The sequence below is a fragment of the Brachypodium distachyon genome, chromosome 5 (assembly GCF_000005505.3).
Source record: "Brachypodium distachyon strain Bd21 chromosome 5, Brachypodium_distachyon_v3.0, whole genome shotgun sequence".
Classification (NCBI taxonomy): domain Eukaryota; kingdom Viridiplantae; phylum Streptophyta; class Magnoliopsida; order Poales; family Poaceae; genus Brachypodium; species Brachypodium distachyon.
The window spans coordinates 25,313,359-25,331,257 of NC_016135.3; the positions used below are offsets into that span (position 1 = coordinate 25,313,359).

The 17,899-nt window shown below is 43.6% G+C and overlaps 2 protein-coding genes, 1 long non-coding RNA gene and 1 pseudogene across 11 annotated transcripts; 2 read left to right on the forward strand and 2 right to left on the reverse strand.

Moving 5' to 3' along the window:
* Positions 1-427: 427 nt before the first annotated feature.
* On the reverse strand, positions 428-17,808 carry LOC100844425 (G-type lectin S-receptor-like serine/threonine-protein kinase B120). 2 transcript variants are annotated; one of them, XM_024455741.1, is made up of 8 exons: positions 16,977-17,808; positions 4,417-5,362; positions 3,923-4,018; positions 3,663-3,838; positions 2,310-2,517; positions 1,972-2,209; positions 996-1,146; positions 428-910 (listed from the first exon to the last, which is right to left on the reverse strand). In XM_024455741.1, exons 1-8 carry the CDS (start codon positions 17,100-17,102, stop codon positions 608-610), a joined length of 2,244 nt encoding a protein of 747 aa, XP_024311509.1. In that variant the 5' UTR covers positions 17,103-17,808; the 3' UTR covers positions 428-607. The 2 variants fall into 2 exon arrangements, with proteins under 2 accessions (XP_024311509.1, XP_010240477.2); XM_010242175.3 differs by lacking the exon at positions 16,977-17,808 and having other exon boundaries at positions 4,417-6,152.
* Positions 7,643-11,681, forward strand: LOC100844733 (G-type lectin S-receptor-like serine/threonine-protein kinase At1g11330). 8 transcript variants are annotated; one of them, XM_024455749.1, is made up of 7 exons: positions 7,643-8,978; positions 9,416-9,514; positions 9,607-9,681; positions 9,768-9,791; positions 10,772-10,841; positions 10,938-11,088; positions 11,183-11,681. In XM_024455749.1, the coding sequence occupies exons 1-7, from the start codon at positions 7,730-7,732 to the stop codon at positions 11,483-11,485; spliced, it is 1,971 nt and encodes a 656-aa protein (XP_024311517.1). In that variant the 5' UTR covers positions 7,643-7,729; the 3' UTR covers positions 11,486-11,681. The 8 variants fall into 8 exon arrangements, with proteins under 8 accessions (XP_024311517.1, XP_024311518.1, XP_024311515.1 ...); XM_024455750.1 differs by having other exon boundaries at positions 9,610-9,681; XM_024455747.1 differs by having other exon boundaries at positions 7,644-8,978; positions 10,604-10,841.
* LOC112269295 lies at positions 9,683-16,970 on the reverse strand. The gene is made up of 2 exons (XR_002960955.1): positions 16,745-16,970; positions 9,683-10,027 (listed from the first exon to the last, which is right to left on the reverse strand). It is a non-coding gene; the product is annotated as an uncharacterized LOC112269295 (long non-coding RNA).
* On the forward strand, positions 12,199-16,738 carry LOC100845040 (annotated as a pseudogene).
* Positions 17,809-17,899: the final 91 nt, after the last annotated feature.

Here is a 17,899-nt window from a genome sequence, read left to right on the forward strand (position 1 = left end):
CGACCGTTACTGATGATGCATCATCAGTAACAGGAAGTTAGTGACGGACGGGACGTCCGTTACTGATGCACTTTTTCGACCGTTACTGATGACCGTGTAGGATCTTTCTCCCGCCACAGAAAACCGGCCGGCCTCGGCCATCGCGACGTAAGGCATGCAATCGATTGGTTAATTTACTTCTCTGGTTGTATTGGGTCGACTAAATCTAAATTTTTAAAGATTAGCGTGCTCTGATCCAAACTTTGTTTGAGTGTATTCCTTTAAGATCACGTACAAACATAACATGTCAGCTCTTATAAATGGCCGAGAAACCTACCATAACCTGAGTTCTACTTTCTTAGACCGGCCTAACATCACATACAAATAAAATAGAAAAAAAATAATGATTAGATATTTTTCGTGCAATTGCACAGGCCGGACACCTTGCTAGTTTCATAAACAGTAAAATCCAGCTTCCAGTTTAGTAAACACACAGAAATTACAACCAACAATGATCAAAATCACTATTTTGATAAATAAATAAATCACTATAACTGGCATAGGAAGCAAGACAGGTTACAACATATACATGCAATTCATATTCACCGAGAGTTTGCGCGTCGAACATCTAACGCCCCACTAGTGTAGTGATACTCATGGCATTGAAAGAATTTTCCATGGTTTCCCTTGCATGTGCATTTTCATGATTCCTTGGTGAAAAATACGCAGGCTGCTCAGGTTCTGGGAGAAAAGTGGTTTCATTCTCCAGCATAAACACAACTGACGACATGAGTGGCCTAGCATCAGAATGGTCTTGGACACACAAGAGTCCTACATGAATACACCGTAAAACTTCATGAAGTGGGCAACTGTCAAGAACTGACGAGTCCACCAATTCCCTTGCGATTCCATCTTCCCATAATTTCCATGCCTGGCCAAATAAAATCAAGTTTTAATCAAATAATCGTAGTGTTGTTTAGGTGGTTTTAGAAATTTGAGTATTCCACAATACTTACATAAGATGTAAGGTTTGGAAAGTTCGTGATGAGCTGAGGTGAGCTAATCTTCAACCCACTTACGATCTCAAGAAGAAGAACACCAAAGCTATAGGTGTCTGACTTGACAGAAAAAGCCCCACTCATGACATATTCAGGAGACATGTAACCGCTGTTTAAGTCATTGAGTTTGCATATCAGAACACATTTCTAAAGCAAACTTTGGGAGTCTTAAACAGAGTAATTACTAAAGATAAATGATAGTTTGGTCATAACATTAATACGTTCATTGTCACATTTATCCAAAACCCTGTGCATCTCTTTTATATGTTCTGTTGAAGTATGAAATATCATAATCAAATACAAGTGAAACTATGTGTCCCTAGGGATTGCAGGAGGTAAGTTTAAAAAAAAAGGGATTGCAGGACGAATTGTGTAGGCTTTCTGATGGCAGAAAATATATGAACCTTGGGTAAAAAGACAAATAGGAGCATAATGTGTATTATTGATGCACAGATAAGGTGAGATCAAGGAACATCCGCCACAAGTTTCATTCAGCACGGATGCCAAACATTTGTACCTTATCAAACTAATAATTACCAAATTTCCATTTTTATACTTAGTCATGAACAATAACCTAATCTTATGTCCCGCGATTCACATATAAGAAATTGTTGTGAAATAAATTATCGAACCATATGATTATCACTACATGAACAATCTGAATTAAGTATTTAACTGAACCATAAATCAACAGGTAATGGGAGTAACGGTGTTTAGTCCCACTCAAACAGATACAATCCCTAAAACTGAACACACGAAGGTATGCTTCGGTTTGAAAGCGTGTGCTTGAACTTCATGAGGCCCTAGATAGCCTCCACAAAATCACTAGCATGTGTAGTAGGTAAGCGTGTGCGTGCATGTGGCATGCGTAGTGAGGCGCCATAGAAAATAAAAGCTGATGTTTTAAATATTGCTCACTACATGAATTACTTACTATGTCCCAACAACCCTAATAGTGTTTCCTTGCTGCTGGTTCCCACCAAAGATCCTCGCCATTCCAAAGTCCGATATTTTGGGACTCATTTCTTTGTCCAACAAGATGTTGCTTGCTTTAAGATCTCTATGGATTATTGTTAATCTTGAATCTTGGTGGAGATAAAGAAGCCCTCTTGCAACCCCTTTAATTATTTTGAACCGTGTCAGCCAATCAAGAGCATATCTTCTTGTAGCATCTTGTAACAAAACCATTTCCAAACAAAACCTATTGTTAGTTATCAGTAATACCATATTCATCAATGTAAGAACTTTGCTATATACAAAGTCAGAACATACCAAAAAGGAAGGCATCCAAGCTTCTGTTAGGCATGTATTCATAGACTAGTAACTTTTCATCTTCATGAATACAACAACCAAGAAGTCTCACGAGGTTTCTGTGCTGCAACTTGGCAATTAGAACTACTTCATTTCCAAACTCCTCTGTACCTTGCCCAGAACCATTACTAAGCCTTTTGATAGCAACTTCCCTGTCACCTAATATTCCCTACATGGTCACACAATTTTTTGTGGCAAGGACATGATTCCATCGTTTGAATTGGGAAATGTTGAAAGCTGTAATTGTTTCCATAATACAATACTATTTTATTTTATTTATTAAAAACATAAATAGGGGTGATAACAGAGCATAAATGGACAGGACAGTGTGCTATCACAGTTGTTTCCATATATTTTAGCAAAAGTGGAAACGAATATGGAAATCCCAGAAATGAAAATGAAAGCAGACATTGCCAGAAACGAATAAATAGGCAAAAGTTGCGGACACGAACATGAAATCGAATATTGGCCTGAACAAACCTCTTGAACCATGCAAAATAATAACAATACAAAAACCCAACAAACTTGTTCAAATTGTCATGATGACTACAAATATTATCATACTTTTATAATCATGTATACTGTTCTGCATAGTTTTCAACTTTGGCAATATAACATATATCATAAAAAATCAGAGCCAAACATGAAGCAGGAGCTAACAACCTGGAAATGCTGAGTAGATCATGAAAATGGTTGCGGCATGTGCGTTGATATGGACACGGCAGTGTGCGTGAGTTATGGATGACACAATTAGGGATAGACACTACTACTCCCTCCGATCCATAATAAGTGTCGGAGAGTTAGTGCAAATTTGTACTAACGCTAGTACAAATTCCCGACACTTATTATGGATCGGAGGGAGTACAAAACAACCTATCAATGGCGGGTTCTTAAACCCCTCCGCTGACGGGTGGAACTTCCATCGGTGACTTGGAGTTAGTGGTGAGTCCGTCACCACTAATGGGCAGGCCAACTGTCGATGATTGGACTGGATTGAGCCATAACATGGGCTGCATCTACATGCCAAAAATGAAAAATTGTATGTATGAAAACTGAACATTCCTCTTCCGCAGGTGTTCTGCCAGAGATCAGTCCACTTCCATTCCTATTTCGCAAAAGAAAAGTTTATGTTTTCATTCCGCAAATTTCCCTTTTTTTTTTTTCCCGGAACGGATGGATAGTTTCTTTACTGTTTTCACCCCTACACATTAGTACCGCAGAGTATTTTAACAAACTAGTATGAGCACGGTCTGATCAACAAGGAAAGAAAATAAAATAGTTATAAGATAAAGTCACAGTTCTGATTATTGTTACCTTGTATACTTTGCCAAAGCCTCCTCTTCCAAGCATACATGAGTCAGAGAAATTATGTGTTGCAGAAATTATGTCTTTGAAGCTAAGAAAGGGAAATTCAACATTTTCCCCTCCAAGTTCACTGGAAGGGCTCAAGTATCCTAGCATCAGTTTCTTAAGGATTTTCTTGTTTTTTCCTGCTTGTTGGGACATCAAGACTTGATTCATTAACAGTTACACAATAATGCTGCATACTGAAAACAAGGTACTCATCATTCTACCTCTGTTTTTGCATCTCAGTACAACAGCTATGCACAGTATCAGCAAGCATGCTATAATTGGGAGTACAGTCTTCGCTAAACTGCTTTTCTCGTGAACTGCCAATATGTATCCCGTCAGAATTTACAGCATGAATCATTACTTGCAAGATTATGGATTTAGTTAATAGCATAAATAGCACGGCTGATTTGTGCACCTAAGCTGCTAAGCGTCACAAAAGAATTGGCTACTGTCAATAAAAAGGTAAAATTTGGGAATAATGTATTTGCATCACGGACATGCAACATGTTTTGAAGTTCAGAAGATTTATGTCTACAGTCTTACTATGTCTAGAGACTAGCATTCCCCTGTTTAGTATATTTCATTAAGTCATTATGCTGTTCTCTTACCCAAAACACTGTAATGGCAGTAAAAAATATAAAGAGTATTGCTGTGCAGCTTGATGCTATTCAAGTGATAAAAGTCCATAAATCAAGAATACTAATGTCGTCCATACCAGGAGAACCCGCAAGGCGGATGTATAGGTTCTCGCCATTGAATGTGGTCTTCCACGTGTCAACAAGCTCCCCAGTCCAAACCAAGCACCTTGTCTGATCAGCCAAAGTGCCGGCATTGCTCAAGTTGGCGTAAGCATAGGCTGTACATGAGCAGTTGCGATTGCACTCACCCGCGCACTGCTCGAAGCTTATGTTTTGGATGTGCAAGAACTTGCCAGGGACCCTCATCCCAGGCAACGCCACGAAATGGCTTCGCTTGCCACATTTCAGCTCTTCCACTCTCTGGCATGAGTTCAGACCATCGTGCTTGAACCCATCGAGGCATTGGCATGTTGGGACAGCCCCAGTGAAGTCGGCGTAGCCGAACGGGCCACATGAACCGTAGACACCATAGCTGCCAGAGGGTTTCTCTGATATGGTTGTCCACGACGATGAGTAGTTGCTCCAGGTCAGGATCCTGAAAGCGCCTGTATAGTCAAGTGTGACCCGTGTGTACGGTGAGCCATCAGAGACTGTGAACATCATGTAAAACATGTCCCCCGTGTTGATGATCGTTCGGTACATGACGGAGCTCGTGTTGCGCAGGTATGTGCCACCAGAGACTGACACACCATTCCACACTATGATGCGGCAGTACGGCTTGGTCCCGTTCCAAGTGATTATTTCCAGATTAGAGCTGGGGTCAACGCTGAAAGAAAACTCTCCTGGAGATGGGTCATTAGGGCCCTTCCATGCAACAAGGCGCCCGACGGCATGGGCCTTGTTGCTCAGCAAGAACCTCATACCTGGGAGGGCGGTGTCTGTCGGGTCATCAAAGCTTTGCCATATGATCGTGCCGTTCGGCAACCGGAGCACAAAGTTCCCCGTGTCGAGCAGCACTGCATAAGCACCCCCCAATCCTTGTGCCGCAGACATGTTGTTCTTTGTCATCCAAAGTGTTTGGCCCTTCAAATCCAACAGCACAAGGTTAGAACTATTGCTGACCATGAGTGTCGTCATGGCTGAAGAAGTGGTCGTAGCCGGCTTGTCGCGATTGGCGACCCATAAGATGTTGCGGTTGCGCTCAGGGATGTTGTTGTACCAAATTCCAACATATAAGTTCCTGTTGGAGTTGGCCGGGGAGAAGAAGCCCAAAGCAAAGGTGCCTTCCTTCGAGACGAGCATGTTGCCAGGGGAGAGTGGCTTTGCCTGTGTAAGCTGGTCATCTGATTTGCAAGAAGAAAACAAGAAGAGAAGGATGAAAACAGGAAAGTAGGACATATTCATTATGCCTCCTCCGTTGCCTACCATGCATAATTGCACATATATATAGCCATATAGGTGAATAGATTATTTTTTTTGAAAAGTCCAGCAAACGCTGGCTTTCGGTGTATTAGCAGAGGAAATAATTACAAGGCTGCCTGAGGCAAATGAGTAAGAAAAAAGAAAAGAAAACCCGTGGAAAAGTTAAGAAAATCAAGGTGGTTCCTATATGGAAGTAGGTGTGTAGCCGGGATCGCGCTGTCCGTCAAACTGAAGTTTTTCCTTAATAAAAACCTAAACTCCAGTATCATGACTCTCAGACGAAGATTCCAGGGAAATGCAGGAAGTGCAAGTCCAGATTCAGATTTCAGTTTATAATGGATAAGCACAGCAAGACCACCTTCCAGATTCGGAAGAACAGCTGCTACAACGACCATTCAGTGTGGACACTGGACTTTGAACATGAAGATTTTAAACTTACTGTATCGTTCGAGTGCCATCAGACATGACTTTACCAGATATAGCGTCGGTCGTCCGCGCCCGAAGTCAAACCCTTTCTAGACATGACTGCATATCAATTCGTCCCGTTAGTCACACGCGTACTTGGCTACAGGCTATCTCGTCGCTGTTTCTTACCCAGACTGCAGGGCTTACTTGGTGCCGGCGGAGGGCGGAGGCCTTGCAAGCAGGCCGCCCGCTGCTGCTTCTGAAGTGCGTAGGCCTGCGGTTCCGACTGAAACTAGCAACGCGATCAGCGCAGGTGGCGCAGTATTGTTATCAAAAACTGAAATGCCGCCATAAATGGCCACCACGCCGACCACCTGCCGGCCGCCGCCGCCGCCGCCTTCCTCTCAGTGCCGGAGCTGGACATCGAGGACGCCATGGTCGATTGGGACCCCGAGCAATGCCGTAGCATCTCCCTTCGCGCCCGGATTGATCGATCCTGACGAGATATCGCGGTAATCGGCACGGATTTGGTCGAGGAATCCGTCGAACCGCGAGACAGGGGTTTGGGGTTTGTGGGGAGGCCTTTCTCCGTGGGACGGTGGGAGTGGTCCTGAGCGTTCATGGGCCTCGCTTCAGCCATTATGGGCTTTCGACCAGTAAATGCTTTTTCTTTTGAAAAAACAAGGGTTTGGGCCAAGGCCCGACCAACTTAGAGAAGGTTCAGGCCTTGGTGGCCCAGACGCGTAGAATTGGCCCATCGATCAATATTCGACCGATTCCGTAAGCCCGAAGCCGAGTTATCGGGGACAATATTCGATCTTCATGGTCTCGGCTTGAGCCCAGATGTTTTTGGATTTCCATTCCAACCCTTTATTTGGTAGTGCTATTTGCTTGCGGTGTGAAGTTGCATTTCGAATTTTTGGCGCAAGTTTTTTATGAATCGATGGCGTGTTAATTAACGATGATTGGCAGATCTCTGCAATGTTTCGGTGGAGCATAGAAATCTCCAGACGGTTGAACTGTTGAAGGTGATAAGTGATAACTACTCCTTCCTCTGTCCCACCGTATCAGCTCCTCTTAAGCCTGGACGGGCAAGAAACAAAGGTCGCATAATCTTTACATCCCTGAAACATCAAGTGGTTCCCTAAAGAAACAAATAAGAGTCACCGCACGGCCGCGTACACGACCACACCCGCTTTATACCTTTATATGTAGCCTCGGTGGCGTGGTGCTGACCGCATGCCGTGTGCCCGCTGAGGTTTGAGTTTCACTGCAAAATCAGACCTGAAATTCGTCGCAACGATTTCTCTACCGTGTAGAGACTTGTCTGCTCATCTGTGCTGTGGTCCAGGTTGACCTTTGTTGTCTTTGTCCGTATTCTTGTCCGTCTAGACTTCACCTTCCACACTAATTCCTAAGGGTGATGAGTGTCTAATTTCGATTGGACGGACAGAAAATTCCACAGCACACACTACCACACGGTCTTCTGAAGATTGGATGGGCAGAAAATTCCTCACCACACAACCACAGTGAAGAACCATATGGGCACACACACCACGGTTCTCTGTATCCGTGTGCTACTTCCCTTGACAGACACCCGAAGCAGAGGGAGGAGACGGCCTAATGGCTAAGCACTATATTATTCTCATCTTCTTCCTCCTACTCATTAGTTCATTCTGCAAATCCGATGATCAGCTCACACGTACAAAGCCACTTACGGACCATGACATACTCATCTCCAAGGACGGGGACTTTGCTCTCGGCTTCTTCTCCCCGGACAGCTCCAACAAGAGTTTCTACCTTGGCATATGGTACCACAGCATCCCCGGAGCACGCACAGTTGTGTGGGTCGCCAACCGAGATGACCCAATCACCACCCCTTCATCTGCCAAGCTCGCCATCACCAACGGTTCTCAGATGATATTGTCCAGCTCCGAAGGTCGCAATATTTGGGCGACGACAAGCAATATCGCCACAGGAGGGGCTGAAGCTTATGCAGTGTTACTCAACACGGGGAACTTTGTTCTCCGGTTGCCAAACACCACGGATATATGGCAGAGCTTCGATCACCCAACCGACACAATACTCCCAACCATGAAGTTTTGGATGAACTACAAGGCACAAGTCATCATGCGTCTGGTCGCTTGGAAGGGCCCGGATGACCCGTCTTCTGGGGACTTCTCCTGCAGCGGTGACCCTAGCTCGCCGGGCCTTCAATGGTTAATTTGGCACGGGACCATGGCTTATGCCCGTGGAACCACGTTGAATGGTGTGTCGGTGACTAGTAGCCCATACCTAAGCAACGCCAGCTCGGTCCTATATGTAACCGGCGTCAACCTCGGGGATGAGTTCTATTTTATGCTTACCGTCTCCAATGGCTTGCCATTGGCGCGCGTGACACTTGACTACACAGGCGTGCTAGGGTTCACAAGCTGGAACAACCATTCATCATCATGGTCAGTCATTTCTGAGAACCCCAAAGCTCCATGCGACCTCTATGCCTCATGTGGCCCGTTCAGCTATTGCGACCTCACTGGGACTGCCCCCAAGTGCCAGTGCCTCGATGGGTTCGAGCCCAATGATTTTAACTTTTCGAGAGGATGCCGGAGAACATTGGAGCTGAAATGTGACAAGCAAAGTCGTTTTGTGACCTTGCCTAGGATGAAGGTCCCTGACAAGTTCTTGCACATAAAAAACAGAAGTTTCGATGAGTGCACGGCCGAGTGCACCGGTAATTGCTCGTGTATCGCATATGCTTACGCCAACGCTGGCGCTGCGACCGACTCGTCAAGGTGCTTGGTTTGGACAGGGGACCTTGTTGATACAGGGAAGACCGTCAACTACGGTGATAACCTTTACCTTCGGCTTACAGGTACGTGTTGTCTTCTTCTAGCACTACTTGCAACTGCATTTTGTGGATAAGTATTTCCACTCAAATTGTCGACATCTTTTTTGAGGGATAGTGTGGGCGCATCAACTTAATAACATCACATTTCCTTGGAGCATATGATAGGATATTTTCGCATGGTGGGGTACTAACTAAAATTTAAATAAATAAGGCACGATTATTTATTCAATTTAGAATGAGTAGATTGTAAAACTGCAAGTGTTCTATAAAAGTATATTAAAACACCAAAAACCATTTTTAGATTATCAAAACTTTGATTTACCACAAGCCCTGTAATTTAGTTAATTAAATTTACTATAGTCTAGGACTGATCTGTCATGGTATATAAAGTGAATCCATACAGTTGCAATTAATGCTTTGTGCGGTAGACTCTGAATTTCTGTTTTCTTGCACTTCTGCAGTTGACAAAAAGAGCAGTGCAATAAAGATTGTACTCCCGATTGTAGCATGCCTGCTGCTACTTACGTGCATAGCCCTGGTCTGCTTTTGCAAATACAGAGGTAAAGTAGCAGATTCCTTGTTTTTTACATATAACTTTAGTATTGCAAGAGTTGAGCAAAAAAAAAATCAATATGGATGTCCCATGATCTAGCAGGCAAACGGCGAAAGAAAGAAATCGAGAAGAAAATGATGTTGGAATACTTTAGCACTTCCAATGAGCTCGAAGGTGAAAAAACAGATTTTCCATTTATTAGCTTTCAAGACATCCTTTGGGCAACAAATAGGTTCGCTGATTCCAATTTGCTGGGACAGGGAGGTTTTGGAAAAGTTTACAAGGTAACATAAAGTACTTAATGTCTAATTTACGCTTCAATTGTCATCTGAGTCCAGAAAATGAGTCTGAAATAGTTTGATTTACACAATCCCCAGTCTGTTGTCATAAAAACATACCACGCTGATTTTGGACAATGTGTCATCCACAGTGGTTTTGGATCACGTGACATCAGCATCGACAAGTTGATAAATTAGGCACTTTCTTTCTAATTGAAGGCTTTGCTGGCCTCGATTAATACCTGTAAGAGTGCACGTCAAATTAGTGAAACATGTTTACGTTCATGGCACCTTATAAAAAATTGGTGTGGTTTAGGATGAGTTGGCGATTTGCACAATTTTCTATAGTCAAGGATGCAAAGGAATAAGGTTTTATAGTTGAAAATCATCTTCAGTTCTCAGAGTGAAAAGGGGTGAAAGTTGACTTATTCATGGCAAAAGTGTAACTATACGAGCCAGCAAGGTTGATTTCCAGGTCTTATTCAACTAAAAAAATAAGCACTCATGTAGGGAACATTGGAAGGTGGAAATGAAGTTGCTGTCAAAAGGCTTAGCAAGGGTTCTGGACAAGGCACACTGGAGTTCAGAAATGAAGTAGTTCTAATTGCCAAACTGCAGCACAAGAACCTAGTCAGACTTCTTGGCTGCTGCATTCATGAAGATGAGAAGCTACTGATCTACGAATACTTACCTAACAAAAGTTTAGATGCGTTTCTTTTCGGTATGTGTTAATCTGCTCATCACACATAGCTGAAGTTCTTACATTAAGCAAAATATATTATGATGACAATAGCTTCGTTTTACATTGATCATGAAAGATGTTGCACGAAAATATGAGCTTGATTGGTCTACAAGATTCAAAGTAATTAAAGGAATAGCAAGAGGCCTTCTTTATCTCCATCAAGATTCAAGATTAACAATAATTCACAGAGATCTCAAAGCAAGTAACATCTTGTTGGACAAAGAAATGATTCCCAAAATTTCAGATTTTGGTATGGCAAGAATATTTGATGCAAACCAGAACCAAGCAAACACTATCCGTGTCGTTGGGACATAGTAAGTATTGTTGTAGATTCCTTACCGACACTCCTGTTTTTCTGTATATTTTGTTTTGTGCGTTTCCCTTACTAACTTGTTGAATGTTTTAAACAGTGGTTACATGTCACCTGAATATGTGATAGGAGGTGCTTTTTCTACAAAATCGGACACTTATAGCTTCGGTGTTCTTCTCTTGGAGATTGTTAGTGGCTTGAAGATCAGCTCACCTCAGCTTATACCGAACTTTTCTAGCCTTATAACTTATGTAAATACTGTGGAACACTTGGAATTTCTTATTAATCTCCCGTCCCTATTTTTTATATATGGTAACTCCATCATGATTTCATTTTGTTGGTCAGGCATGGAGATTATGGGACGACAAAAAAGCAACTGAACTGGTAGATTCTTCGGTCGTTGATAGCTGCAAGATTCATGAAGTTCTACGGTGCATTCATGTGGGTCTCTTGTGTGTTCAAGACCGTCCTGATGATCGGCCACTTATGTCATCTGTTATGTTTGCGTTAGAGAACGAAAGCGCGGTGCTTCCAGCTCCAAAGCAACCAGTATATTTTTCTCCGTTTAATTACAAAGTTGGAGAAGCAAGGGAAAACATGGAGAATTCTGCCAATCCAATGAGTATCACAACACTCGAGGGCCGTTAGATGTTTTCTAATCTAGTCTATGTAAAATTTAGGATAGCTAGTTATATACTTTATGAATTTACACTTTCTGAACTTACTTTTTCTTAGGTAGTTGTAATACTTGTGAGTTTTATTGTGTGGGAAGAGCTGTGAACAAACCCCTGGTCCTTAATTGACACTCCGTATATGCTATTCATATGTCTATATCTTTTTATAATAATTGTCCCTAATTTCTGTTATCGAAAACTAGAGATGTACTTTGAATGTCCTATACTGAATATGGTTATCACCTCAAACTGTCCGACAGGCTGGAAATTTGTGAAACTTTGCAACATCTGCTAATCATCATCAAAATTCCTGTATGTAACTATGTCACACGCCATCGATTCATCAAAAAATGAAAAATAAATTGGGCACAGGGAATTCAAAATTCGCTAGAGGACGATTGTTCTTTAGACTCATCACTAGCAGGAACCGAGGCAAAACCAAATCGGAGGAGGAGGGTATCTTGGCTGTTGACAATTGAGGAAGGAAAACCGAATGTCGGGATGAAAGAGCTGCAGGGCGTGGCGGCCACCACGTTCACGCCGGGACGGCAGCAGCAGGAACAACTTCAATGAGCTACTCAAGATATATATATAGTCTGTGCAGCTGCAGTGCGATCTTTTAAGTCTTTACATTCAGGCTATATATATACTACTTTACCGTTATTGATCCATTATCTGAAAGTTGAACTAGTCATGCCCCTCAAATAAGTAGTAGAATTGGCTGTGCCGGTGTGGCCGTCTAGAAGACGCACGCGCACCACGTAGATTAGGCAACGCTGTTCGATCAAGACATCCAACGCGACCTGCCTTGAGGTTTCCCCTGTCTCTTTCTCACTCAAAACTCCAAGCAGATTTTTCCCCTTGCCCCGAGCAGCACTGTTCGAGACTTCAAGTCTGCTCTCCAAGTCTCCTGCCATTCGTCTTGTGGTCAGTTTTATCACTTCCCCATGCTACGTACATTCTTCTACTGCCCTGCAAAACCCAACTATTCCCCAAAACTGTGCACCTGCGTTCTAGTTCTGTCCTCCCCCCATGCATACCAAGAAGATCCAAGACAGCCTAATGGCAACTTCATGCATTAGAATTTTTATCCTACTATTGTCGAGTTCGTTCTGCAAATCCAGTGACCAGCTGACACACACAAAGCCGCTCTTCCCCAGCGACGAGCTCATCTCCAAGGGCGGGGATTTCGCTCTCGGATTCTTCTCCCCAGCCAGCTCCAATAGCAGCTTACACCTTGGCATATGGTATAACAACATCCCGGAGCGAACATATGTGTGGGTCGCCAACCGTGATAACCCAATCACCGCCGCACCATCCACAGCTCTCGCCATCACCAACAGTTCTGACATGGTGTTGCTCGACCCCAACGGCCACTCAGTTTGGACGACGATGAGCAATAGTATCGCTAGAGGAGCGGGAGCTTACGCAGTGCTGCTCGACTCAGGGAACTTTGTTCTCCAGCTGCCAAATGGCACGGAGACATGGCAGAGCTTCGATCATCCCACCGACACAATACTTCCAACCATGAGGTTTGTGCTGAGCTACAAGGACAAAGCCGTTGGGCGTCTTGTTTCATGGAAGAGCCCAGACAACCCATCGTCCGGGGACTTCTCCTACAGCAGTGACCCCAGCGCACCGACCCTTCAGGCCTTCGCTTGGCATGGGATCAGGCCGTACTACCGTAACGGTGTAGCGAACGACGCTTCGGTGATTTCAGCCGGAAAGTATCTCCCCAACAGAAGCTCCATGTTGTTTGAAACGGAGGCTGAACTAAGAGACGAATTCTACTTTGTCTTCACAGTCTCTCCAGGCTCACCTTTCATGCACATGACACTCGACTACAAGGGATGGTTCAAGCTTCTAGTCTGGAACACTCACTCATCCTCATGGACAAGCTTCTATGAACGCCCTACTAATACCTTTGACCTCTACGCCTCGTGTGGCCCTTACGGCTATTCAGATTTCACTGTGGCCCCTATGGCATGCAGGTGCCTTGATGGTTTCGAGCCCAATGGTCTTAACTTTTCAAGAGGATGTCGGAGAATAGAAGAGCTGGAATGCGACAAGCAAAGTCAGTTTGTGACCTTGCGTGAGATGAGGGTTCCCGATAAGTTTTTGCATATCATGAACAGAAGCTTCGATGAGTGCACGGCCGAGTGCAGCAACAACTGCTCATGCACGGCTTACGCATATGCCAACTTGAGCAAAATTGGTGCTATGGGCGACTCGTCAAGGTGTTTGGTTTGGTCGGGGGAGCTTATCGATGTTGCGAAGCTAAGAGGCGGCGAGCCTCTGTACCTCCGGCTTGCCGGTTCTCATGGTATATAATCAGTCATCCAAGCCCCCTTTCCTCTCTAGGTCATTACTGTTCTTAAAACCGTAGAGCTAGTCATAGTGGAGTTCTCCACGTAAATAGCATGTGTTCACCAAATTAACACCAATATTTAGGGAGGGGGTGTACAACCATGCAACCATCAAGATATTTCTATTGACATAATTTGACAAATACAATAGATTTTTTGTTTGCATTACTAAGTTAAACCATAAAGCATCTAGCCTTCAATTTCAAATGCGCTGACAATTCTTTTCAGATTTCATGCCTTAGCTTTTCCATGCGGCTGTAGCCAGTAGCTTATTTTGTGCCTTTGTGTTGACAAAAGACAATTATTTATTTATTTGGATTGAGTAGAATCAGTAAAACTGCAAGTGTTCTATACAAGTATATTACAACATCAAATAACCTTTTTTAGATGATCAAAATATTGATTTACCACAAGCTTGGTAGTTTAGGTCATTAAATTTACAATAGTCCAGGTACTCCCTTCACAGATCCGTCATGGTATATATGCAAGTGAATTCATACAGTTGCATGAAATGCTTTGTTCAGTAAACTCTGAATTTCTGTTTTGTTGCACTTATGCTGAAGACAAAACGAGGAGTTCAATAAAGATTGTACTCCCGATTATAGCATGCCTGATGCTACTGACATGCGTAGCCCTGGATTTGCAAATACAGAGGTAGACAAACAGATTCCTTATTTTTTTTACATATTATAGGTTAGTGCAGGAGTTAAGAAAAATAAATAAATATGGATGTCCCATCCAGCAGGCAAACGGCTCAAGAAAGAAATCCAGAAGAAAATGGTGCTGGGATACTTTAGCACGTCCAATGAGCTCAAAGGAGAAAATACAGAATTTCCATTTATTAGCTTTGAAGACATCCTCTCGGCAACAAATATGTTCGCTGATTCCAATTTGCTTGGACAAGGAGGTTTTGGAAAAGTTTACAAGGTAATTTACGCTTCAATTGTTGTCTGGGTCCAGAAGACACCCTTGAGTATGAAATCGTTTAATTTACATACCTCCCAGCTGATTGCCATAACCAACACACCCAGCCTGTTATGGACGACGTGACATCCACATGGATTTGGGATCACGTGGCATCAGCATGGGCAAGTTGATGTCTTAGCCACTTTGTTTTTTCTAAAAGCTTTGCTGACCCATAATTAATACCTGTAAATTTTGACTTCAAATTAGTGAATGTTTACGTTGGCGTGGCATTATCCAAAACTAGTGTGGTTTAGGTTGATTTGGCGATTTGCACAACTTCTTTTATTCGAGGATGCAAAGGAATCAATTTTATAGTTGACAAATATCTTCTGTGCTCACAGTTAAAAGGGGTGAAAGTTGACTTATTATTGGCAAAGGGTGACTATACGAGTCAGCAAAGTTGATTTCCAATTCTTGTTCAACTTAAAAATATGCGCTCATGTAGGGAACACTGGAAGATGGAAATGAAGTTGCTGTCAAAAGGCTTAGCAAAGGTTCTGGACAAGGTACACTGGAGTACAAGAATGAAGTAGTTCTAATTGCCAAACTGCAGCACAAGAACCTAGTCAGACTTCTTGGTTGCTGCATTCATGAAGACGAGAAGTTACTGATCTACGAATACTTACCTAACAAAAGTTTAGATGCATTTCTTTTCGGTATGGGATAATTTGTTCATCGCATGTAGCTGAAGTTCGTTCATTAACCAAAACGATACTTATGATGACAATAGCTTCGTTTTATATTGATCATGAAAGATGTTGCACGGAAATATGAGCTTGATTGGTCGACACGGTTCAAAATAATTAAAGGAATTGCAAGAGGCCTTCTTTATCTCCATCAAGATTCAAGATTAACAATAGTTCACAGAGATCTCAAAGCAAGCAACATCTTGTTGGACACAGAAATGATTCCCAAAATTTCAGATTTTGGTATGGCAAGAATATTTGGTGCAAACCAGAAACAAGCAAACACTACCCGTGTTGTTGGGACATAGTAAGTAACTATTGTACATTCCTTATTGACACTCCCGTTTCTTTGTATAGTCATTTTGTACAGTTCTCACTGACTTGTTGAATGTTTTGAAACAGTGGTTACATGTCACCTGAATATGTGACGAGAGGTGCATTTTCTATAAAATCAGACACTTATAGCTTCGGTGTTGTTCTCTTGGAGATTGTTAGTGGCTTGAAGATCAGCTCACCTCAGCTCATACCAAACTTCTGTAGCCTTATAACTTACGTAAATATTGTGGAATGTGTGGAATTTATAATTAATTTCCCTTCCCATTTGCTTATACAGTAATTTGATCGTGACTTCATTTTATTGGTCAGGCATGGAGATCATGGGAAGATGGAAAAGCGACTGAACTAGTGGACTCTTCGTTTGTGGATAGCTGCCCACTTCACGAAGTTCTACGGTGTATCAATGTGGGACTCTTATGTGTTCAAGACCATCCAGATGATCGACCACTTATGTCATCTGTTATGGTTACATTAGAGAACGAAAACACGGTGCTTCCCACTCCAAAGCAACCAGTATATTTTGCTCTATGTAATTGTGAAGGTGGAGAAGCAAGGGGCGGCATGGAGAATTCTGCAAACCCAATGAGTATCACAACACTCGATGGCCGTTAGATGCTTTCTAATTTAATCTATGCGAAATCTACCATAGCTAGTTATATACTTTATGATTTACTATATGTGAACTGAACTCTTGTGTAGGTTGCTATCATGAGTTTATCAGTTGTATGGTAAAATCTGTGAATAATTAGGCAAGGTATCCCTGTACTGGTGCTCGGTATGTGGTACTGATATTCCTGTGTCATTTTTATGAGAGAACCTCCCCTGTTTCCCGTTACTGAAAACTAAATGTTCAGCTGAATATGATTAACTGATTATCACCTTCAAACTATTCTTTTTCTGTTGCCATCACCTTCAAACTGTTCGATCGCCCGGAGATTTGTATGTCAAAACATTGCAAAATCTGTTTAATCATCATCAATTCCTATAAGGCTATAACAGTGCGATACGCCATAGATTTTATCCAAAAGAAAAATAAACTGCACCTTCGCACCTCAAGCAAATAATGCAGCGAAATTAAGGTTTGAACAGAAAACCAAAAGTGAACCGGTACCTGGGCCATGGAGATCCTGGAGAGGAATCTCCTCGGATGGCTTGGGTTCAGGGGATCTGAAGATGCAGAGCACGGCCGGACCACCGCCCCGTCCTTCCCCGCATCGGCTCCGCGCGCGACTGCCATTGCGCCACCGCAGCCTGAGCCGGCCGCTACCTCCGGGGCCTATGCGCCTCAGCCAGGGCGCCGAATTGGCGGTGGCCGACGCTACCGCAGCGACCCGCTATTGTCACTGCTCGAACTGACCGCTTCCTCCGAGGCCCTGTACGCCGCCTCCGGCGGGGCGCCGCATTGGCTGTCTGGCCGACGCAGACGGGCCGAGCATTCAGACCTTCCGTCGTCAGCACCATCCCTCACGGTAAATTACTTAGTATCAGAAGGATTTGCCTGGTTTCTGACCAGATCTCTGGTGGGACGAGCGCTGCCGTAATACCATTGAATGAATCCGGCGGGGGGCATTGCGGCTCGCGGCGGCAGAGGAAGAGGGGAAATTGGGAGGGTGACCGCCGTGGTGAGATGGGAGGGGAAAGTAAGGCAACGGAAGACGAGGCCCAGGAGACGCGTATCAGTGGGAGCGGCGTCATTAGCGGGAGAGCGCCGGCGGCGCCCGATAGCAGCGAGTTCGACGAGGTCGAAGCGGCGCGGATATCACCCATTCGCTGGCGGCAGAACCGCAGAAGTAACGAGCGGCCGGGCGGGCCGCAGTCTCGAGTTTTTTTTTGGACATCGGCCGTGTTCTAGAGCTTTTATTTTTAATCCACCATGGCGTTGCAACGGCCCGCCCCGTTTTCCTTCGTCACACCGCCCGGGCGCAAGGCCGCATTGGTTATACTTCAATGGGCCTCCAGGAAGAATATTGGGAGCTCCATCAAAAGAAAAGGGAAGACATTCTCCAAAAAAGAGAAGGGGGAAGAGCAGGAACA